Source organism: Spermophilus citellus (assembly GCF_964194105.1).
Source record: "Spermophilus citellus genome assembly, chromosome: 12".
NCBI lineage: Eukaryota > Metazoa > Chordata > Mammalia > Rodentia > Sciuridae > Spermophilus > Spermophilus citellus.
Genome location: NC_138198.1, coordinates 80127033 through 80150976, shown reverse-complemented (window position 1 = coordinate 80150976; position 23944 = coordinate 80127033). Strand labels below are relative to the sequence as shown.

The 23944-nt window shown below is 43.0% G+C and overlaps 1 protein-coding gene across 11 annotated transcripts in view; it reads right to left on the bottom strand.

Moving 5' to 3' along the window:
• Positions 1-23944, bottom strand: part of ENOSF1 (enolase superfamily member 1) — a 34811-nt gene that overhangs the window by 5486 nt on the left and 5381 nt on the right. For 5 of the 11 annotated variants that reach the window (XM_081263170.1, XM_081263171.1, XM_081263174.1 and 2 more), the window contains 10 exons: positions 16285-16400; positions 13835-13921; positions 13426-13452; positions 11559-11631; positions 11402-11440; positions 10816-10898; positions 8868-8902; positions 6299-6386; positions 4515-4649; positions 511-552 (listed from right to left, as the gene is read on the bottom strand). In XM_081263170.1, the coding sequence (XP_081119296.1) occupies positions 511-552; positions 4515-4649; positions 6299-6386; positions 8868-8902; positions 10816-10898; positions 11402-11440; positions 11559-11631; positions 13426-13428 (498 nt within the window). In that variant the 5' untranslated portion in view covers positions 13429-13452; positions 13835-13921; positions 16285-16400. Of the gene's footprint in view, positions 1-510; positions 553-4514; positions 4650-6298; positions 6387-8867; positions 8903-9000; positions 9018-10815; positions 10899-11401; positions 11441-11558; positions 11632-13425; positions 13453-13834; positions 13922-16284; positions 16401-23944 lie in introns of all 11 variants that reach the window. The other 6 variants (XM_081263175.1, XM_081263178.1, XM_081263176.1 and 3 more) reach the window with 4 other exon arrangements.

Genomic DNA, 23944 nt, shown 5'->3' with positions numbered 1-23944 from the left:
CTGCTGTGTCGATTGGCAAGTGGGAGTGAAGTGGAGCATCAGGATGAAGTACAGTAATAGCGATGAGCAGGTGGCACAATGACAAAATGGAACCATGGCAGAGCAGTATTGCTCCTTTGCTGGGAAAACTGAGAATCTGTTCCTCACACTGCTTGGCTCGTGGGCTGGCTGCAGCAGGTGTTGGCAGGCACTTGAGCTTAGTTTATAAGCACAGAAAGCAAATACCATCATGTTTCTTCAATTTGGAAGCTGGCTTTCTTGAAGCCATTGTATGCCCTTGTGATCATAACTTTAAATTGCTGCCTTGTCCATTCTGATGTGAAAAAAAATCAATGACCTGAGTCCCATGAATTATAGAAAAATCTGCAACCTTTTGACTACATCTGACTGCAGACACTAAGGAACTGCTTATTTCTAAGATAACAAAAATTCCCAGCTCACAATGCAACAGGTATGGGAGCCTAATGTACAATGGGGTCCTCAGTCCGTGGTCAAGGACATGTCACTCACCTGCTCTCCAGTGGCGACGCCAATTCCTAATGGAAGCAGTGCCTACAAGAGAAGCCAGTCTTGTGTCATTTTCATAAGATTTGAAACAACTCCTTGTGTTTAAAATATTTATAGCTGAAGAAGGAGACATCCTTGGAGTTGGACCATGGGAAGTTTAAAGACTGGCAGGAAGATATCCAGGGGAATGTGTGTGTGGAGGGACCAATGCATGTCCAGAGAGCAAAGGCAAGCGCTGCTCACAGTTGCTATCGGTTCCCTTCCTGGCCCTCCTGCTCCAAGGCCTGTGCTGTGGTGTGGAACTGGGAGAAGACCTGGTCACTCAGCAGTGGCTCTTCATGGACACACAGGGTCCAACCTCTGCTTCCTGCAGGTTACCTCTCCCTTTCTTCTTTTTTCTCAGTGGTTATTCTAGAATCCTCATGTGCCACTGTCAATTCCAAAATCCTCTCCCTTCCAGGTATGTGGATGACTGAGATCCTACTTCACAGATAAGGCTGAGACCATAGCTCACCTGTGAACTCTTCACTTGGTGAGTTGCTGGAATCTTCCAAGACATGATGCTGCTACTCTATCCTCTTGTCTGGCCCTGGAAAGCTACCTCACTCACCAGCCACCGGGCCCTAAGCTGCTCCTCTGCAGCCTCCACTGAACTAAGATTCTACAGTTGCCCACCTCAGACATCTTTGGCTCCTGTCCGGTTCCATCTCTTGATCACTGACACCCAGAGCCCACACTTTCTGAGCTCTTACTGCCTGTCAGGCACCATGTAAAATACTGACATCAATCACTCCTAGTCATAACCCAGCAGGAGAGGAGCCATCAGTAGCCCCATTTTACAGGTGAAGAAAAAGAGGTGCAAGGTAAGAACTGTGCCCCCATCACAAAACTAGAAGGATACAGCTGGTTTGAACTTTAGGCCAATTCCAGAGCCAGAGGAGGCTCTTTCTACTGCATTTGGCCTGAGATCTCACCCAACTTTACTTTATGTGTGAATCACTAGATTAAGCCAACTTCTCAGAAGAAATAGCCCTTATTTGAGAAGGCAGTGTCCCTTACTCTAGCACTTGTCCTGCCTTAAGCAGGATGTGTGAACTTGGCCAAGTTATGCACAAGTCACCTGAAGCCTTGGCTTCCTAATTGCAGCAGGTCTCAGTTTCAACAGATGGGTTCTCAAGCGCCTTTTCACACAATATTTTATGCTTCCTGAAGTTTCTAATTTAAGATTGCTTGGTTCTTTTATCTTAGAAGAGAGGGAGAAAAGGAAAGGTAAGGAGAGAAAACCATTTGAGTTACTCATTCTACCACTCTAAGGCCGTCTATGTGTGGCACTGACTATGTACCAAGTTTTTGTACCTCCTTGTCACTAATTCCTGAGTCTGCTCTCTTCAACCTGCCCTACCCTTCATCTCCCCTGGATGAAGCAAGAGCCTCCCAGTTCCCATCCTATTTCCTTCTGCCCATCCTTAGCCTTCCACAAACCCACCCCCAATTCACTTCTGTTGCCATACCAGTCCACTCGCCCTTTCCTCCAGCCATCACCGTGCCATCACTGAGATCCTCCAGTGGCTCCCTCTGGCTGCATTCTCTGAGCAATGGACCCCATTGTCTGGCCCCAGCTACTGCCTTCCCAGCACCTCCCCAGCATGCATCCTGCATTCCCTTAGGTATCTCCATACCACCCACCCCTCCCTTGTAGCTGGCTCATTTGCCCCCTTCCTCTGATGCCTACTGAGGAAATGACATCCCCACACTTGTGTAGGCAAAACCTGGGAGGATCAAATTCCAGAAGAGCTTCTAAGGAGACCCTCCAGGTGGGCAGAGGTCAGGTGGGTGCTGGGGCGTACAGCATTCATTAGGGTGCAGCAACCCTTAAAGAACTCTAAGAAGCAAAGGCAAGTGGGACTCAGGTGAAAAGTCTTGTTGTCCCATGACCTCTCATCCAGAGCTGTCCATTTCAGAACTATTCCTTGGAAAGTTCGGGTTTTCTTTAAATAAAGAGGCCCCAGTTGCTCCATGACTCTTGCTCTCATTCCCTCCCCTGTAGTGTGGTGTTCCCTACATTATCACTTCTGCTATCCACCCCAGCTGGTAAGTTGATTTTCTTTTTTCCTCTTTCACATAAGACCACACTCATCATCCTTCTCCCCCTTCTTTCTATTGCACTCGGCCCAGGATCCCATCCAACTTTACTTCATGTCTCAGGTTTTTCTCTTTCATGAGGCTGTAAGTAGGGAAAGGAGAGAATTCCTGAAACAGGTTTCTGATGAGTGTCCCACCTAAAGTAGATCATATGCTGATTTAGTGAGAAAACTGGAAGAACAAGTCTCTGAGCCTCTGACTTCATACCTTTGTAAGACCTGTGAGTTTAGGTAGGATGCACTGAGGTGTTCCTCCCAGAACCTGGAACTAAGACTACTCCATCACAGTTAACTTTTTTGCAGGGGGCAGAGGTTACTGGGGATTGAACACAGGGGGCACTCGACTACTGAGCCACATCTCCAGCCCTATTTTTGTATTTTATTTAGAGAGAGGGTCTCACTAAGTTGCTTAGCACCTCGCTTTTGCTGAGGCTGGCTTTGAATTTGTGATCCTCCTGCCTCAGCCTCCTGAACCACTGAGATTACATGTGTGCACCACTGCACCCGGCTCAGAATTAACTTATAATGATCAAATCCTAATAGGGGAGAGCAGAGTTATGCAAAGTCACCTCAGGGAGAAAATGATTCCTAAGGGGGCAAGACTTGGCTGGAAACCAAATGAATGTAATAACTCAATAGCACAGGGTGTAGGGGAAAAGGGTTATCCGATGAAAACACAAGTCAGAGGCAAATGTTCCCAGGGGGAGAGACAAGGCTTGAGTCTCAATGTCTCTGCTGCCAGAAGCAAGTATATCAGCTTGGTGATAGCCATGCTGGGCCATTGTGGTCTGAAGCCAGCACATCTACAAATTCCACAGCCAGTCCTAGCCAGTATTCCATACTCATCCTGCAGCTCCAGCTTAATACAGCTTCTGACAGAGTTTGTGCTGGTTTGAGGATGAAAAACCTAGAAGTTCTAGTTCTCTTTATGAATTAACCAACTGGTATTCTCGCTTTGTAGGTCAATGCTATAAATCTGAGCAAGCCCTCCAAAACAGACAAAATTTCTCGGATATCCTGACGTATGAGTTGTTTCTTTCTTTTCTTTTAATATATGAGGTTCTTTCAGAACCTGAAAGGGATTGGGGCTGGCTCCCAATTAGAGTGGATTTCTCTCAGGGGCTCTTGGAAACCTTCTCGGGGAGGCTTGACATTGACATTAACAAAGCACACCTTTCCTTCTGAGACATCCAGAGAAGTCTACACTTTTTGTTTCATTCTGGGTGAATGAGTGAGGATGGTCCTCACTTACAATAAGGATAATGATAAACCCATTGTAAGTGGAGAGGATACTAAATAGAAAACTCATCAAACACACCACCCATGGAACATACTAGCTTGGCAGCTCGGCACACTGCAGAGCACTGGTTATTTCCCCTAGTGATTGTGTGGATGGGTGGGAGCTGCTACTTGATTCTGCTTGCTCCTGCTCAGCATTGCAAGAGTATTGTACTGCATATTGCTAGCCTGGGAAAGGATGCAAATTCAAAACTTGAAGTCTAGTTTCTGCTAAATGCCTATCACTTTTGAACCATCATAAAGTGGAGAAATCATATGTTGAGCCATTTTAAATCAGTGACCATCTATATCTAAGTATCAGTCATATTTCTATATTTATAAAGTATGAGAACCGTATCTATTAATCTTCAGATGGCTGGTAGCCTTTCAACTTTCAGCAACTTTCTTTCTCAAATGGAAGTACGGTCTGCAGCTCCCATACTTGTCACATGTTACAATTATTTCAAATATTCCATGAGGAAATGTAAAAGGGAAAATGCAAAGAAATTTTGGCATTTTCCATGACCCTTCTGGAAAACTAAACAAAAAAATAAATGGCCAATGCAGCAGAAGCATCAGTTTACCCACCTTGGAAATGGCTGCGTGCCCCAGGATGTCATCAGGGGACGTTGGCTCTTCAATCCACAATGGCTTGAACTCAGCCAGCTTGGACATCCACTCCACTGCCTCAGGCACATCCCAGCGCTGGTTGGCATCCATCATCTGTAAGGAAAGGGCTTTCACTCTGCTGCAGGGGTGACTCCCAACAAGGAGACATTGTCACTCAGTACCACCAACTGCTGAGGAAGATTCACCTGACGTTTCCTTTTTTGAGGACAAGCACATGCAGCCCAAACAAAAAGAACCAAAGAGTAGCCACTGAAATTAGAACTCTGGCTCTAGATACTGTCTTTTTTGAGGAGATGCAAATTGTTCATGAAGACTCTGGAATGTCTGAAAGTGCCCTGGGCTGGGTCACAAGAAGTACTTGCTAGACGCTGAAGCTCAGGCCCAGTTTACATTGAGATGCCCCCACACCCCCACAAATAGGTGTGTTTTGCAGTGTTGGTTAGATTGTTGGAACCATTTTATCATTCTGAATCATATGCACAGTCAATATTGAGTTTGCTCAAGAGTTATTTATTGACTACTACCGACCATGTGTCTGGCACATTAATAAATAACTACTTAATGAAATACCTGCTTCCCTGGGCACTTCATGGATTTTGTTTCATTAATCCTTATAAAAACCCTACAAGGCAGTTCATATTAACCTATTATAAATAGAGAACTGAAATGCAGAGAAGTAACTTACTCAAGAACAGTAGGTAAGTCAAGGGTGAATTCAGGTCTAGGCCTCACTTTCCCAGCCCTGGATCTCTGTAGTGTGTGCTGCCACCCTGCCTGGAAGCCAGGGGCTGGGTGTGCAGCACTTGAGCAAGATTCTTCCACCCCGACTACCACCAGCCTTCCCATGCTTGGAGAAGACAGAAAAGGAAATCTATCTATAGAACGTGCTAAGTGTGTGAGCTCCCTCACAAGACGGTGAGAAGCAGAAGACAGTACACTCAGGATCAATTTTCATCATAAATTATTTGGACGAGGATGACCTCATGAAACAAAAGCAGCTAAATTAACTCATGTATAAATAATGGGACTTCTGATTCTGCTGCCACTTCAAGGAATCCAAACTTCAATTTTAATGTATGAAACAAGCCTTTTAACTTTATAAAAAAAAAAGATTCGAGGTGGCTGGGGAATGGCTCAGCGGAAGAGTGCTTGCCTCCCATGTGTGAGGCACTGGGTTTGATCCTCAGCACCATATAAAGTAAATAAACAAAATAAAGATACTATGTCCATGTATAACTAAAAAAAAAATTTAAAAAGAGATTCAATGGTGACCTCCTTTCATGAAAATATTTTACACATGATAACTTGTTTCATAACAATACGCAGTCAGGAATGACCAATCCTCACATTTATTTCTGCCAGAGTTTCAATACTTCTTCACACCAGTTCCCTGAGAACCGCCTAGCTGATGAGCTATGTAGGGAATTAATGACTGACACATCAGGGCGCCAATGGGAGACCCATTTGCTTGAGTTTATTCATATTAGCAAGATGACCAATCTATCACCCTGGTATTATTTAGCTTGTTCTGCAGAATTCAAAAACTAAAAAGTATCAGCCTCCATTTTTTAAAAAGAGTTTACCTACTACAAGGCCACAGAATCATAATTCCTCTGACAGTAAGTTTTAAAATTCCCACTGTTTTTAATTCTTGCTCGAAACGAGTTCTTGCTTGAAATGAGTTTTGGCCCTGAACAAAGTGGCAAGGTGGCCACTTCTTAGTGGTGTAAGAGGATATTTACCAAAGTCTTCTCTGGTCCAATCATGTCTCTGATGAGGCGGCATCGACGCATGTCATCCTGGAGATCAGCCCCAACCTTTACTTTAAACCTATAAATACATTTGTTGGGTAGTTTGGATCTGTCTTCTGACTTGGCAAAAGCTCCTGGATTTTCTACAGAAGTGACTCTCTATGTCAATAATCCACAGACCACATTTTCCAGTAACCTCTTGGTATTTTCTAGTCAATTTTTAGACAAGCGGCTTGAAAATAAACCTGCAAACTGCATCTCTCAGTACCCAGGATCAGGGCAATGATTTTCAGTTACCTGCAGTTAAGGAACTGGAGAGAGAAGTTAAATCTCTAATATAATTAACTGAGTTTTTACTGTGTCATGAAAAGAAATTAAGAGCAAAAAGGAACAAAACTGGGTGTATGTGCTAAAGGCCGGGCACCAGCCCCAGCCCCACTCTCTCATTCCACTCCCTAACTTTACCACCACTACTACCTCCCTCCTCCCCGCTACCTTGTTGATCCAACACCACACCTCCTGACCTACCCAGCCTCACTTTCACTCTCAACCCCTCTCCTAGAACTACAAAACGTCACAGTTGGAATTGAAGAGGACAGTGGGGCTGATAGGTTTGCTAAGACAACCACCCTGAGAAATCACAAATCAAGAGTCTGATTTATAAAGCACCTACATTTGCTTAGCCCTTCCCACAGAGGGTCTTATCTTAAATGAGCCCATGAGAGGAAGGCCTTGGGGCTAGTCTGTTCCCTCTGGTGCAGGGGCCTAAGCCCCAGAGGGGAAAAAGGACTAGGCCACAGCACTGAGGAGCAGCAGAGTGTGGCCTCAGGCTCCCTGCAGAGATCTCCTTCACACCACATCTGACATTTGCAGGGAGCTCCCTAATCTGTCTTGATGTTCAATTATGATCTTGGAATAAAAGCCTCTACATTTGTTCCCTATGACTTTGCTGTCAGGAGAGTGTCATTGACGGGAATGTGGGCACTGTCATGTGGAGGAGGGGACACATTGCCAGGCCACTGGCAAGCTCTCTCGCTTATCAGCCTCTGCTTCCTGTGCAATCCTGGCATCAAGGCTGCACTTAGGGCCAGCACTGGCTGCTGGATGTTGCTCCAGACCGAGCCTGGACTGCCCAAGCTCCTTCCTCTGCTTCCCTAAGTGCCTACAAAAATCCCCAGCTCACACGCACCCAGGCACTTATTGCCCTTTTCTTCCTGAGCGCAATTCTATACTCTCTAAAGACATTTCTACACACATTGAAGCTTGACTACATGATCTGTGGTGCTTGAGAGAGGGCTGCTAGCCACAGCCTCTGCATGTCAGGCTTCTTGTGTTGGGAGGCCCATGAAATTTTCCTGGAGCCTGGCCGACTCACCAGATTCACTGCTCTGGACTCCTGAGTCTGGAGGAGGGCAGGAAGCCTGCATTGAGCACCTGCTCTGAATCTACCTTATGCTGGTCCTTGTCACATATGGCAACTTTGAGAACCATCAATTAATATTATTTCCATTTTATACAGAGAGAAAATGCAGTGGAGCAAGAGTAAGCAATTTGCTCAGAATCACACAGGTTTGTAGGGAATGAGGGGGAAAAGCAAGATTTGATTCCAGTTCCATCATATGCCAAAGTCTCTTTCTATTGCTTTATGCTGACTCCTTTATATCTTTAGCTGAGAAGTTAAAAAGAATCCACATTAGTGTGCACATCAATCACTTAGGGATCTTGTTATAATGCATTTTCAATGTAGCAGGACTGGGGAGAGGCCGGGACTCTGCATTTCTGACAAGCTCCCAAGCTCCCAGGTGCTGATGCTCCATGAACCACACTTTGAGAATCTGCAGAGTTGGTAGCCAGATCAATCACAAGCCAGGTAAAAGGTGCCACATTGATCTACACTCATGGGCTTATAGTGGCTGGATCAAGAGGGAAGACAGTCTCTGCTTCCTACTCTATGTAAGGATTTGGGGTTATTGACAACCACAATTCATTCAGAGGAAGATCGTAGGAGTCTCAGGGGTCCATAGTCATATATGAAGGAGGGAGAAGTGCAGGTGTTCCATCTGATCAGGAGGCAGTCTGGGGAAGGGAGGGTTGTCACTCCAGTGGAAGAGGAGAAGCCTGGCTCCTGGAAACTCCATGAAGAACCAGGACCAGTGACAGAAAGTTAGTTGGAAGTGAAGGGTTGCCAATATTCAAGACCTTTCTAATACTTAATGGCCTCAAGCAATGGAAAAGTGCTTTGTAAAGTTAAGCTGATTGCCTTGGGAGCTGTCCAGAAATGCTGAATCAAGTCTTGTGATTCATCTAATAGAATGGATTTCTATTCTCAATAGCTGCTTGAAGTGGACAGTCTCCAAGTTCTATTTTATTCATGTGATGTTCTAACATTCTAACTGGGACTTATCTTTGGAGAATGAGCCTGGTCTACATTGGAGCTCTGGTGTGCCTATGTGCCATATTGCTTTTGGCCTTGTTGGTGCTGTTTAGTCCCTGGCTCTTCTCCAATGAGTCTCTCCCTGCTGCTGAGAAGGTCAAGTCCACTACCACACAAATAACTTACCTGGTCCAGCCGTCCTTCAGCGCTGCTGCACAGAGCTATGGGAAAAGAGGAGTACCTGTTGGTACTGGCTCCTGGAAATGCCATGAAGAACCAGGACCTGGGCTGGGTTGTGGCTCAGCAGTAGAGTGCTCACCTGGCACGTGCGAGACCCTGGGTTCGATCCCCAGCACCACATACAAAAATAAACAAGTGAAATAAAGGTGTTGTGTCCAACTACAACTAAAAAAAATAAATATTAAAAAAAAAAAGAACCAGGACCAGTGGCAGAAAGTTAGTTGGGATGGAATAAGGTACTGAGCTCCCCTTGCCTGACATTAGGCACCTCAGTCATTTCTGATCTGAGTTTCATAAACATAACAGTTATAGCATAAATCAGAAAAACAATTATGTATTGTTAAAATTAAAAGGAGATGCAGTTTGGCCAATAGAGCATCATTCTTTCTAGTGGTAGTGATCCTTGTCTCTACGGGAACTATTTCTCAAACTGTCACAGCAATCCTGGAAGGAGAATATAGTATGAATGACCCTCTTTTTAGCCAGGATTTTCTGTGACGGCCATCAAACTAATGGATAAAAAGAGCAACAAACAAAAGCCAGGCTCTGTCTCTTTCTCTCTCTCTCGACTCTAGGTGAGTACAATGTAATAAGAAAGAGTAGGGGCTGGGTTGTAGCTCAGCAGTGGAGCGTTTGACTCGCACTTGTGAGGTACTGGTTCCGTCCTCAGCACTACGTAATAAATAAATAAATAAAATATATTGTGTCCATCTTTTAAAAAACAAAAGAGTAATAAATGAATAATGTGCTATCTGTATACCACACGTCAGCCACCGGATGCTAACCTACAGCTTTCCTCAAAACTGCCCCACTGAGACACAGGCTGTTATTTCCCTGTTTCACAGTGAGAAAACTGAGGCTCAGCAATGGGTAAGTCACCTGCACAATGGTACATGGTTCTATTAGTCTCTATTATCAATATCAGTCTCTCACCTTCTAGAATTTGAGCTGGGATGATTATGTCAGAGTCCCAGGGTCCGCAAGGTGAATGGCTTGACTTTCATTCATATACAGTACTTTCTGAAGGAAGCCTTGGATTGAGGATTTGGAAAACCTAATAATAAAATTGTAAATCTCTCCCAGGGAAGCCTGTGTGATTTGGTATCTGCCTCTTCCACTTCCCTGCCCCATTTTTCTAGCATACAGCTCCCCCAAACCTTGGGGATCTCTTGAGTGGTGTCTTTTGTATGCTAATGACATGAACATCAGAGCTGATCACCAGAAAGACCAGGCCCTAATAAGGTGTTAGAACTTTCAACCCCCACCCTAGACCTCTAGAGAGGGGAAGGGATGAAGGTTGAGTTTACTGCCAATAGCCAATGATGTAATCAACATGCCTACTAAGTGAAGCCTCTAGAAGAACCCAAAAGGAAAGGGTCCAGAGAGCTTCAGGGTTGGTCTGGGTGCCCCTGACAAATATTCTGCTCTGTATATCTCCTCTGCCTGGCTGTTCCTGCATTATATCTTTTATAATAAACCAGTAAATGTACGCAAATGTTTCCCTAAGTTCTGTGAGCCATTCTAGCAAATAATAAAATTCAAAGGCAGTGGGGGTAGGAGGTGGATTGGTTGGGTTGTATAGAAACCTCCATTTTCTAGATAGTTGGTCAAAAGCTCAAGTGACAACCTAGACTTGCATGACTGGCATCTGAAATGGGGAAGTCCTGTGAGCCTGAGCCAATAACCTGTGGAGTCTGATGCTAACTCCAGAGTTAGAATTAAGTTGTAGGCCACCCATGGTGCCCACGAGATTAGAGAATTGCTTGATATAGGAGAAAACTGTACACATCTGGTGTCAGAGGTAATGTATGACTGCAGAGGTGCGAGTGCAGACGGAAAGCCAGTTTACTTTTCCCCCTTCAGCTTGCCTGCAAAACCAGGTTAAAAAGCCCACCTGCTTTAGTGTGTCATCTGAGTACCCCAGCCAGGCGCATGATGTGGTGTAGGCAGGGTAGCCATGCATCAGCATTTGCTCTTCTGGAAAACACAACACTTGTCAACATCTTGCACCTTGCAGGGAACTTTGGGTTCAAATTGTCTGCAGCTAAACTGTTGCCCAGAGAATCCAGCTCTTCTGAGTGCCCTTCACATGCACCCTGCCACAAGTCCAGCCAATTGGGGTGTCAATTCCAGGTGATCAAGATACCCTCTCCGAATGCCCTACTCCCCAAGGGTTCCCCCTAACCTACAGTATAACCCTAAAGTCAAACTTTCTGTGAGCAGTGGCTGAAGTGAACCCTGCAGCCAGAGGTCATACCTATGTGGCTTCTTCACCTAGACCCACAATTCTGATTGGGGCCTTAGTTGCTAGGCACAGTGCATCTGGCTGGCCTAGAGTTTGTGATCCTCATGCCTTAATCCCCCAAGTCACCCAGGTTGGCACAGTGCATCTGAGGATAATGTGTACCCATAGAAGACAGGGACACTCAAAAGTGAACAATGATAGAACAAGCAAGGAAGGAAATTTTCTTATAACCTACCTCTTTCTTTTTTACCAATTTGACCTTTCTTCAGTATTTCTGCAAAAAATAAAAATCATCACTCACTCCTTCATCCATCCAACAGGGCCTATGGCTGCTGCGTACACATTTCAGTAAACCAGGAAGCTTCCAGGCCCACTCCTCACACATGACTCACCATAGGCATCCTCCTCAGTCAGGACATCAGTGATATACCTAAAATCAATGCAGGATAACAACGCCCTGGGATCCTGGTAGCGGGACAGGAAGAGGAAGGCCTCAATCAATTCACAGGCAGATTATGTTTCTAAGATGCTGCTTATTCTGATCTATTGGGCTCATCCTTTCCAGGAAGGGACCTTTGGGATTTGCGTAAAGTTGGTCCTGTCACTCCTTATGTGGAGTCCTTCAGAGGCTCACTGCTGGCCCTGGCAAGCCCTCAATCCCTCATGCCCTGATCCTTCCTTCCCTGCTTCTGCCTTGTTCTTTCCAAAAAACATGGCTTCCCAGCAAGAGGCCCTGGCACAAAACAAACACTTGGCACAACATAAACAAACAGACGGTACCTGGCATCCCTCTATATACCTGTTCAACCCCTAGGCTGACTTTGCTGAGGGGATGAAGGTGGTCCTGGAGCAGGTTGGTGTGGAGGAAAGAAAGCTGCTCTGAGAGCTGGGTCACCCAAGGTCATCCGAGGCCCACTGCTCCTGCAGCCTTGGCAATCTCCTCTCCTGCCAAGTGGAGATAATTTCCTTCCCTGACAGCAAGAGAGTGTGGAATGGGAATGCGTTGACCTTCCTGGACAATGGCCAACTGTGCTCCAGATCAGCTTTTCGTCCTCTGCCCGCTCAGCGCTCTGGCCGCATGTCAACTTAGGCCTCACACTGGGTCTTCTCCCGACCCCACCGAACAGTCAGGGGAAAAGGAACCAGCAGCTCTGTTCCCACTAATGTCATACAGTGATCATAATAATCCTCCAGAGCTGCTAAAAATCTAAAGCTCTTTCAACCCTGAGATTCTGTTTTGAACAGAGAAGTAGCATTGAAAAGGACAGGTTCCAAAAAATGGAAAGTCCTCAGGTGGGATCTCAGGCACCTTTCTGATACTCCTCAGATCCTTCTGTTGTGGTGGTCACTAAATACACCCTGGATGAAAGGCTGACCCTTTCATATCTTTTCCCTTGAGAGGGCCCCCATGCCACCCTTGGCCATATCAGACGGATGTGACAGCCGCCTCTCTTCACCTGCCTCCAGAGGGGAACAAAGTCTTCTGGCCCAAATGTCTTCAAGGCTATTGTGTTCTTTGCTTTTAATTAATTTTCCTGCTAAATAATAATTTGTGGACCACCAGACATCACACTAAGGCAGCTGCAGCTCACAGTGGCTAATTAATACACTCAGGGTCACTCAGCTAGTTAGTAGTGAAAAACACACTCAGAGCTAGGTCTGCCTGGGTCAGAGGTTCACTCCCCTTTAACCTGCATGGAGTTTTCCTTCTCAGCAGCCAGGTGTTCACCCTGCTATAAATAGGTCAAGGAGAAAGAAAACACCAAGTGTGTAACTTCAGAATCAGTGTGAAGGTCCTTCCCTGCTGGAAACGCACAGCACAGGTTGCCATGATCTTGCTTTTGGAGTCAAAGTGACCAGATGATGTCTTAACAGTAGTACCTGGCTTTCAGGAGTTTAGGAGGTGCTCTTCTCATTTGGTCTTTAACTCAGGGACGTTTGCAGAAGCTCTATGATCTTCTTTTCATAGTCCTCCCAGGCAGTGGAGGTGGAGAGGATTTGCATCCTGTGTTATATGTCCCCAGCAGGGGAATACCTTAACTTCCTGCCTCCTGACGTACCACCCCACCTACATAAGCAGAACTGCTACTTCACATATCAGAAAGGGAATATTGTATTTTACTGGTTTTTGCTTTATCATCAGTAATCTATAGACTATAGATCCATAGTTTTGAACATACTTACTGATTATCAAAAGGCAAATAATCCACAAAATCTATTTCATTTAGAAATGATTACAACATTAAAGAAACTACTTACCATATCCACAAGTAACTTCCACAGAGGCTTGAAGAAAAAAAAGAAAAGATATGTAAAGCACATTCATAAAGTACCCATTTTTGTCCCATGTGCTTGTGGCAAACTCCCACTATCAGAGCTTCGGTTCCCCCAGCCACCCACTCACCTCTAATGCTACCCTTATCTCCTGCTGCCTCTTAACCTGTTCCCTTTGCTGTCCCTTTCCATCTTTCTTGGCCCTTTATAACCTAATCCTATAATTTCCTAACTATTGCCAATATTACTCAGGGAAGAAAATAATCAAGTATCTCAGTATTTCCTTTTGGAGACCTGTGTTGCACTTGACTTTGGTCTTCTGAGGCTGCTTATAGAGAAAGTCACATGTCCTCCTGTGCCACAGAGCTACACATGTGCTTCGGGGATGACTTACCTTTCCTTCCTGCTTCGCCCACAGGTCCCACACCGCGTTCAGAATGGCTGCTGTTGCCAGGTGCACCACCCCTTTCTCTGGACCAATCTGGGAAGGAAAACATAGCAGCATTTCCTAGACATGAAAAAGACACTTAGGTCCTTTGGCCAGGGACACATTTCAAGAATGAAAAGACAGCAATGGAAATTCATTTAAAGGTTATGCTTTATAGAAAACAATTTTTTTAGTATTGATTTTTTAGTTGTAGTTGGACATAATACCTTTATTATTTATTTTTATGTGGTGCTGAGGATCGAACCCAGGTCCTCACATGCGCAAGGCAAGTGCTCTACTGCTGAACCAAAACCCCAGCCCCAGAAAACAATTTTTAACCAACAGAAAATTCGTGAAAGTATAAAAACTTGTCTTTTCATCTCTCTCTTTACTAAACCATTTGAGAGTAAAGTTTCAGATAGCATGTTCTTTTACTCTTAAATACTTTGGTGTATAGTTCCAAAAAAACAAGGACATTCTTCTTCTTAACCACAGCATAAGGGTCATATTCAGGAAATAAAATATTGATGGGCTATTGGTATTTAAAAGATAGTCCATAATCATAATTCATAATCCATAATCAAATATCATCAATTTTCCCAATAGTATCTTATTTTACCTTGATCCATATCCAATCCTGGACCACGTGTTGTATTCAGTTGTCATGGCTCTTTAATGTCTTTTTGTCTGGAACAATTTTTTTTTCTTTTGATGATATTGACATTTTAGAGTAGAGGCCATTTGATATTATCAAGTACCCGCTATATGTGTCAGTCTGTAGTAACTTCATGATTAGATTCAGTTTATTCTTTTTTTTTTTTTTTGGCGTAAATGCTGCATAAGTAATTATGTCATTTTGTTTTATTATTAGGGTTATTAACTTTCACCACTTGAGTAAAATAGCATTCATTTGGTTTCTCTACTCTGAAGATACCAGTTTCCTTTTCTAAATAAGAAGATTACTATTGACCCCAAATTTAAGCATACACTTGTGACTCTTGCTTCAATTAACTGTGGCTATGATGGTTGAAATATGGTGATTTTCTAATGTTATCATTCATCTCACACTCGTTAGTTTATACTCTAATGATAAGTTTTCCTTTGCTTATTATCTGAATAGATTCATAGATTCTTATTTCACTCAGTGAGTTTAAATGACATTGCTATCGTATTTATTCTAATGTTACAGTTGTCCCACATTTGGCCAGTGGGAGCTTCTTCAAGATGACACCTTTCAAGGCAAGATACACTTGCTTTGCAGAAAGTAAAACATAAAACCCAAGGCAATATGGAAAGTGCATTCTCTTGTGCCCTTCTCGGTGCATGGATGGGAGACTAGCAGAGTTTGGACAAGACAAACCAGTCATCAGGAGACAAGGGCAAAGTCTAGATTACTGGCTTTATCTTACTGTATTAAAAATCCTTACTCTAAAGCCAGACTCAGAAGGCAAAGAGTTGTATGTTTTCTCTTCTATGTGGAAGTTAGAGAGGAAAAAGGAAGAGAAAGGTATGGGGGAGAGGTGGGATCTCATGAAAATCGAAGGGAAAGGAGTAGAGGAAAGGGACCAGGGAGTGGGAGAAAGGGAAAGAGGTGGGAATTGCTGGGGAATGATTATTGGCCAAATTATAGTTATATCGTATGCCTGAATGAATATGAAACAACAAATTCCATCACAACTATAATGTACCAATAAGAAGTGTCGAAAGAGAAAAAAAAAACCTTCCTCTAGAAACTTAGTTTTTCATGCTTCAACAGTATGCTAGATACTGCCTATAAGCAGGCTAGGTACTATGGTCTTCTTTATTTCTCTCTCTCTCCTTTTTTTTTTTTTTTTTTTTTGGTACTGGGGATTGAACTCAGAAGCACTCAGCCACTGAGCCACATCCCTGGCCCTATTTTGTATTTTATTTACAGACAGGGTCTGTAAATAAAAATGGGCTGAGGCCCAGCCCATTTTTATTTTTTATTTTGAGATAGGGTTTCATTAAATTGCTTAATGCCTTGCTAAATTGCTGAGGCTTAGATTACAGGCATGCACCACCACACCCTATTTTTTTTTTTAACTTTGCTCTTATTTTACTTCTTAATAACCTCTGCCACAATACCAGAACTGTTCACATTCTCTCTTCCAAAGAAAGGTTGCCCATTCAGCTCTTTATCCTCTAGACCACTGTTTCCAATCTAGGGAGTGGAAAATGAGGTAGATAAGAGCCAAAAAGCTTTAAGCCTTACAGAAAGGAACTGATTGCCTCAAAATACTGATTATCTAAATGACTGAAGCCCTAATTTATTTGAATGAAAATGCTTTACTTAGAAATTGTACAGCCATTACTATTTTCACATTTGCTGCAATCAAAGGACATCTTAGACTGTAGTAACTTATTTATAAAAGCTTTTTACAAAATAGGTCTCTTACCCATCTGAGCTGCCCGTCACTGGTGAGCTGCCTGTAGAAGCCTCTGAAGTCACTGACAATGTCCTTGAGGTCCTTGTGAAGCACATGGTGGGCAAGGGCATTCACGGCACAGACAACTATTTTGAAAGAATTCCATTTTTATTGATGTTTATTAAAACATATTAGTGTATCCAATAAATTGAGAGGAAAATACCACAAACTAATGTACACATTTTATGAAAAAAATTTAAAGTACCAAAGGTAAATGTTTTGTAGAATTGCTCCAAAAATGTGCATGTCTTATTCTGTGCTTGTCATAACTAATATTCCCCCAAAGCAAAATAGCTGAATCTACATATTGAGTTAAATTTCCTGAATACAGTAAATATGTTTGATTGATTGACATGGGCAAAACAAAACCACAGATCTGTAATATTAAATGATGTTCTAAAAATTATTTTCCTATTCACTTTGTAAGGTGTTCAATCAGATTCAAAGCCAAACCCTAGTACTTTATTGTTCCTAAGGAATAAGAAAACCCTAATTTACAGAAATAAAAGAGAAAAAAAGAAAGAAAATGCCTCTTCATTATTGACAAGTTTTGAAAATATCTTCAATTTATAAAATCATAATACACTACTAAAAATTAAATGAGGGCTGAGGTTGTGGCTCAGTGGTAGAGTACTTGCCTAGCATGTGTGAGGCACTGGGTTCAATCCCCAGCACCACATAAAAAAACTAAATAAACAAAATAAAGGTATTGTGTCCATCTACAACTAAAAATATTTTTTAAAAATTAAATGAATTTTCAACTAGTATAATATTTATACATACATAAACACTGAACTTCTTATATTGGCTTATTTAGGATATACTATATTTTTCATACACAGTTTGAAGGTTAAACTTAATTTGGGTCAATAGTATCATCAATTATTTACTCTTGGTGCTTTAAAAAGCTTTGTTGTGGGGCTGGGGTTGTGGCTCAATGGTACAGTGTTCGCCTAGCATGCGAGGCACTGGGTTTGATCCTCAGCACCACATAAAAATAAAAATAGAGGGCTGGGGATGTGGCTCAAGCGGTAGCACGCTTGCCTGGCATGCGTGCAGCCTGGGTTCGATCCTCAGCACCACATACAAACAAAGATGTTGTGTCCACCGAAAACTAAAAAAGAAATATTAAAATTCTCTCTCTCTTTAAAAAAAATAGAGATATTGTGTCTACTTTTAAAAAACTAAAAAATAAATATTAAAAAAAAAAGCTTTGTTATGTTATTTAAGCTGAAGAGGGGTTGCATACAAAGTAGATCTGTGGTATAGGGCCTGCCTAGCATGTGTGAGGCCCTGTATTTGATTACTAGCATCACCAAAAAAAGAAAAGATGAATAAATAACAAATTGTATAAGAAAGGCCTTTCTTATCCTCTACTTATTCTATAAAACATAGTTTATGTGTACATCACCAAGATAATCAACTCAAGTCATCAACTTAGCCCCAAAGCTATTATTACAGAACATTTTGACCAGTTAGTTTGGTATTGCTCTGCTTCTAATGGAAAAAAAAATTAGGTCATTTAATAGGATAGTTGAAGGGATGTGGGTTTATTATCAATCAGACCTTATGAGGAAGACATTCTGAAAGTAGTACCACATGCTCTTAGGATGTGCCTGGCCTGTGTGAGACAGCTCTCAGATGACTGCACATTGCTAATGGATGTAGAATTTAGGGCTGAACTAGCTGTTCTGGGTTCTCTAGGGCTTTTGTTAATGGGATCCACAATCATTCCAGTTCAGATATTCCTTCCCTAGAATTGTAAGAAGACAGAATCTTCCTCATTCCTTGATGGATGAGGTTCTCGGATTTTAAAAAAATCTGAAGAGTAAGACAGTGACTCATAGTGAGGTATATTATTATCTACCTCAAACCTTGGCCTCATGTTTTTTATTGTTGCTATAATTCACTGACTAAAGGAGCCTGTGGTTTGCATCACAACAGAAGATGCATATAACAAAAGCTAAGGATGAGCTCATCCTTTATGGTTCTAAAAGATGAGGCCACACTGAAATATTCAGCTATCTATGTGGATTTTTCTTGTTTGACATAAAGGCACTGTAAGAAGTTAACTCAAACTTGCTGCATTCAGTAGAAATTTGGGTTGTGATGTTGCTGCTGGCTCCCTGACAGTGCAATATCGCAGGAGACGGCAAACTTTGGAGAGGAGTGATGCTAGAAGCAGCCTGCAAGAGCCAACAGCAGCCTAGTTGCCACCTGCCCTCTCCACACACCTCAAGAAAGGGCCTAAACACCAGGAGAGGGATTCCTTCTGGCCAAAGCAACCAGCTCAAAGTGAATCAGGTCTATACTAGCTCAAGGGAAGAATCTCTGTCTACACTAGGTCAAGAGGAGCCAGTCCCCATCTATACTGGCTTGAGGCAAGTATCTCAACTGAACAGGAGAGGGGAGGCACAGTGGTCCAGGCCTTGCAGAGGACAGCTGCTGGGCTCCTGCCTTTGCCCTGAAGCTTCTCTCCTTTTTTCCTCTCTTTAATCTGCCTTAAAAAAAATCTCTGAAATGTCAATTTTACTATACACTTTGTAAGAAACATAAATTTATCAAGAAGCATCTTTGATGTTCTAGAAGTATGGGAGAAAGGACAGAGAACAGCAGGGCAGGGGGAAGTGTCCTAGGGAAAGTCTCTGATGGGGCTGGGGCTATAGCTCAGTGGTAGAGCACTGAGCTACATGTGAGAGGCACTAGCTTCAATCTTCAGCACCACATATAAATAAATAAAGATACTGTGTCCATCTACAACTAAAAAAAGTCTCTGATGCCTCTCCCAGGTGGGGGCAGAGGAGACTTCTAGTGGATCCAGATGTGCTCCTGTCTAGAACCTGTGCAGAGAAGCCTGAGCCAGTTTGCACACCACACTCCTGCAGCTGTTTAGTCCACACAGATGCCCATGCCATGATGTCAGGATCACAGAGCACAGGGTCTTCTGGCTGTCTGTTGGCTTTGTTTATCTCAGCTCTCCATTTTCACTGGAGCCCACTCTGTTCCTGAATCTAGCCCATTTCTGCCCTTCTTACATTGGAATCACTTTTTTTCTGAATGCTGGCCCACAAGGCAGTTGCTGAGTGCAGGTGCAGTTCTTATTGTTATAAGATTGCCCTGTGACCCACCTACTGAGCATCATCCAGGGGTCAGGCATGTGGCGCACAGGGTCCCCCGGGGAGGCTGTGCTGGGAGTGGAGGTCTTTGCATATAGGAAGCAGGCATGCTGGCTTTCCCATTGCCCTTCTGCCCTGCCTTCTTGGCCTCCGTAGGCAGCTGCTGCTCACAGGTAAGGTGAAGGTGGAAGGGCAGGCTGACTGGCATTCTTCTTTGGGAAGACACTGGAAGGAAAGTTCCCTGGGGCCCAGGCAAGGCCCAATCCTGTTGATGCACAGGCTTCACCAGGAACATGCAGCCTGCGCCCTGGGTTATCTGGTGCTGGAGTATCAGGTAGGAAGCTATCACCTCATCGTATTTTCAATTTGCCAGGGACACTCAGGTATTTTATGGGTCATAATCCATGTCAAAACTGATGATTACAATTGCAGAGTCTGGGTGTTAGGGGACTGGCTCACTAGAACGACTGGGTGAATATTCTTCACCCTGGCTCAGTCATGGGTGCCCCATTATTTGCTTTACGGTGGGCCTCTGCATGGAGTCCACTGTCAGTATTTGTTGACAAGGCTCCATGCTCCTGTGGAAATATGCTGGGGAATGGTGCACCTTACATGCATGATTACCTCCTTCAGCTGCTTAGCAGTAGCTCCATACATAAATGGGCACATTGCTGGCACCATCAAGTACAAAAGACACCCAGGCTCCAGATGTCCACCAGGGGGCCCTCATATTTTTTTCCTCTAGATGACTTCAGCGGCAAGGTATTAGAGAGTGACCCAGAACTTGTTCAGCTTCTGCCCCGTCATGAATCTGGTGCTCAGGCTGAAGTTCAAGAGTTTGCTGTTGCCTCTGGCACCCACCAGCATGTTCTCTGCATTCAGATCTAGGTGCTCAATGCCCTTCTCAATCTCACTCACAATCTGCCTGAATGGTCTCTTGGCCTCCTCCTACATGCCATCAACATACAGGATGAGGTGTATGCCATAGCTGGATATTTTCAATGGTCTCAATGATTTGAAAGAGGTGGATCACACTTCGGCGTTCCATGGCCATCAGCATATATAGTTTGGATGGGATGTTTTGCTCTAACTTTGGCAGAACTTTCACCGTCACCTCTGTCCTGGTGAGGAGGTGGTGGACTAGTTTCATTTGGGCAAAGCCACCTTGCCCCATGTCCATCAGGACCTGATAATGGTCCATGAAGGTGGTCTTATAGCAGGAGCTGGACTCCGGTAGTACGACACTACTCTGACTGCTCTCACTACACATCCCAAACAGGAATACCAACTAATGATACTAGCTGAAACAAAACAAAACCAAGCCAAAAAATAAACAAAAAACTACCAAAACAAAAACAAAACAAACAAGCAAAAAAAAAAAAAATATATATATATATATATCAAAAGGCCACAACCACCTGTCACAAACCACCAAAGGTACTATCTGGGAATCCAACAGATTACCACCAAAAACTTTCTGTACTTGTGGACAAAAACCCACCACAGCCAGCCTCTTATATAACTGATGCTTGAAATTCCCTTAAAATGGCTCCTTGGGTAGTCAGGACAAGAAATGGTGCAGTCACAATTGAACATAACTGCCAGTGGGCATCTCACTTTTTGACCTCCAGGACATTTTTGACTTTCATAAGAAGTATAAGAAAAGAGTCTGGAAGCTTTTTGTGTCAGTGGGTTATGAAGATGGATATTTACTTGCTTAGAAATTAAAATCTGTGGGCTGGGGTTGTAGCTCAGTGGTAGAGCACTTGCCTAGTACGTGTGAGGCCCTGGGTTTGATCCTCAGCACCACATAAAAATAAATAAATAAAATAAAGGTATTATGTTCAACTACAACTAAAAAATAAATATTAAAAAATAAATAAATAAAATAGAGGTCCATCAACAACTAAATTTTTTAAAAAGTGTATGTATCTAATAACAGAAAAAAAGAAAATGAACAAAAAAGAAATTAAAATTTGTAAGATTAAAAAAAACTATAGTTTTATGAAGCATCAGTAGTGACTGATACTGATGTACTCAGGCAAAAACACTATTAAAAGGCAAGAGGAGGAAAAAAAGAAACTTGGATTGTAGTGGTCTGACTTCAGCATGGAGAAATTCAAGTTTGTGTGTCTAATGGGATGGGTGGAAATTCATCTGGAAAAATTGGCCTTTGAAAGGCAGCTTCTTGCTGACTAAACCCAAGGGTTTTCTCCTAGACCTTGATTCTGTGGCAACCTCCAGCACTGGAAGTTCACTCAGCAAAGTTTGTGGATGACCATGGATGTCTGAGCCCAAGTGGTAGCATGACTGTGTTTTTGTTTATTTACACTTTCCTGCTTTGGACTGGGGCTGGGGCTGGGGCTCGGTGGTAGAGCGCTCGGCTGGCACGCGTGAGGCACTGGTTCAATCCTCAGCACCACATAAAAATAAAATAAAGGTATTGTGTCCACCTACAACTAAAAAATACATATTAAAAAAATGTCCTCCTTTTTAACCTCTCTTTCCTTTCCTATTTTTTTAATAGCTTGGTATTACATTATACACATCATTACACACTTATCTAAACCCACAGAATGTACAATACCCAGTGTGAACCCCAATGTAAACTATATTCTTTCGGGGATCATGATGTGTCAATGTGGGTTCACTAATCATAACAAAGGTACAAATCACTCCAGCAGCACACAATGATAAGAGGGAGGCTGTGGGTGTGTGGGGCGGGTACACACAGCTTGATTTTGCTGTGAACCTAAGACCACTCTAAAAAAATTGTCATTTAAAAAAAAAAAAAAAAATATATATATATATATATATATATATATATATATATATATATATATATATATATAAAGAAAGCAGGAAACATTAATAATAATTAAGTAAATTTGATAAAAATATGAGTTAAAAACCAGCCAAGAAAAACAACACTGATCTATTCTATACATTATAATACAACCTTTCCTCCCTACCTCTCACACACATGAACACTCTTTATGGGAACAAGGAAAATACTTATTTTTTTTTCCTTTTTGTTCTATTCTAAAAGAATGATTAGGCTGACTGACAGAGGCTGTAGAGAACGGAGATGAACTAATGGAATTTTTCATCTTTAGTGCAAGGGCCATGTAGCTTTTCGAATGAGTCTGCAGTCAGTCATGTGAAATATATAGCAAGGTCAAAGTTAAAATGGGTTCTGTCTGGCTGTGGTCTGAAAAAGGGGGAAGCCAACAACATTAGCACATAAGAGCCATGCCATAAAGATAGGAGAGTTGACTCACCGCTGCCCAAGATGTCCCTCAGGACAGCGGGTGGGGCTGAGAGAATGGGGGGATGTCAGGGAACAAACACTGAGCTCAGCAACACCCGAAAAGAGCTTCTTATTATCCCTGTGCTCACGGTCCTTCCATTGTGCACCTACCCACAGTAGCAAAATTCAAAGTCTTAGCTGTTAACAGAGAATGGTTCCAGGGGCCTGTCCCTATTTTGTAAGTTTACTGTGCATTTTACAAAACCTTCAGGGGCCACGCTGTGTAGTTTGTAGTATGAAGAATGACAGTAGCTTCATAAAGCGCTCAATGTACAGATAGCGATGATTAAAGTTTCGGAGAAGTTAAAATACAGCTTATAAATCTACCCTGGAACTGGGTTTGGTGGCACACACCTGTAATTCTAATAACTCAGGAGGCCGAGGCAGGAGGATTACGAGTTCAAAGCCAGCCTCAGCAACTTAGTGAGGCCCTAAGCAACTTAGTGAGACCTGTCTCAAAATAAAATATAAAAAGGGCTAGGGATGTGGCTCAGTTAAGCACTCTTGGGTTCAATCCTTGTTACGAAAAACCAACCAACCAATCAAAAAACCACCCTGGTCAGTGGACACTGTCTTGGGGAAAACTTTTACACTAAATTGTTAATGGTGTGTGTGGAGGGGGGCAGATCATTGCCTGGTCTCTTCCATCTGCCTAGTAAGTGCCTATTTATTCTCAGAGCCTTTCCTCAAAGCATCACCTCTACTCTGAAGCTTGCCCAAAGCCACCTGAGCAGAGCAAAGTAACCCCTTCACTTTGCAACAATCCTTACTCTGTACTATGATCCTATTTTTTTTTTTTTTTTTGTAGTACTGGGGAATAAAACCAGAGCACTCTTAGCAGTAAGCTACATCCCCAGCTCTTTTTATTTTGAGACAGGGTCTCACTAAGTTGCCTGAGCTGCCCTTGAATTTATGATCTTTTGTCTCAGTCTCCTGAGTAGCTGGGATCACAGGTCTGTACCACTGCACCCAGCTGGATTTTGTCTTTTGTGACTGTTTCCTCAATAAATCTGTACACTTCTTGTCATTCACACACACGCACACACTTCCTTCATCTGCTTGACAACATTAAAATCTTTCCGTAGGGCAAGACTTTTATCCTACAGCTACCTAGAATGCTGATGGTGTAAATAATCATGAGGGAAGTGTCATATTGCCACGAAAGTTAGATAACCTGTTTTACCCCTTTCCCTGATAGTTACTC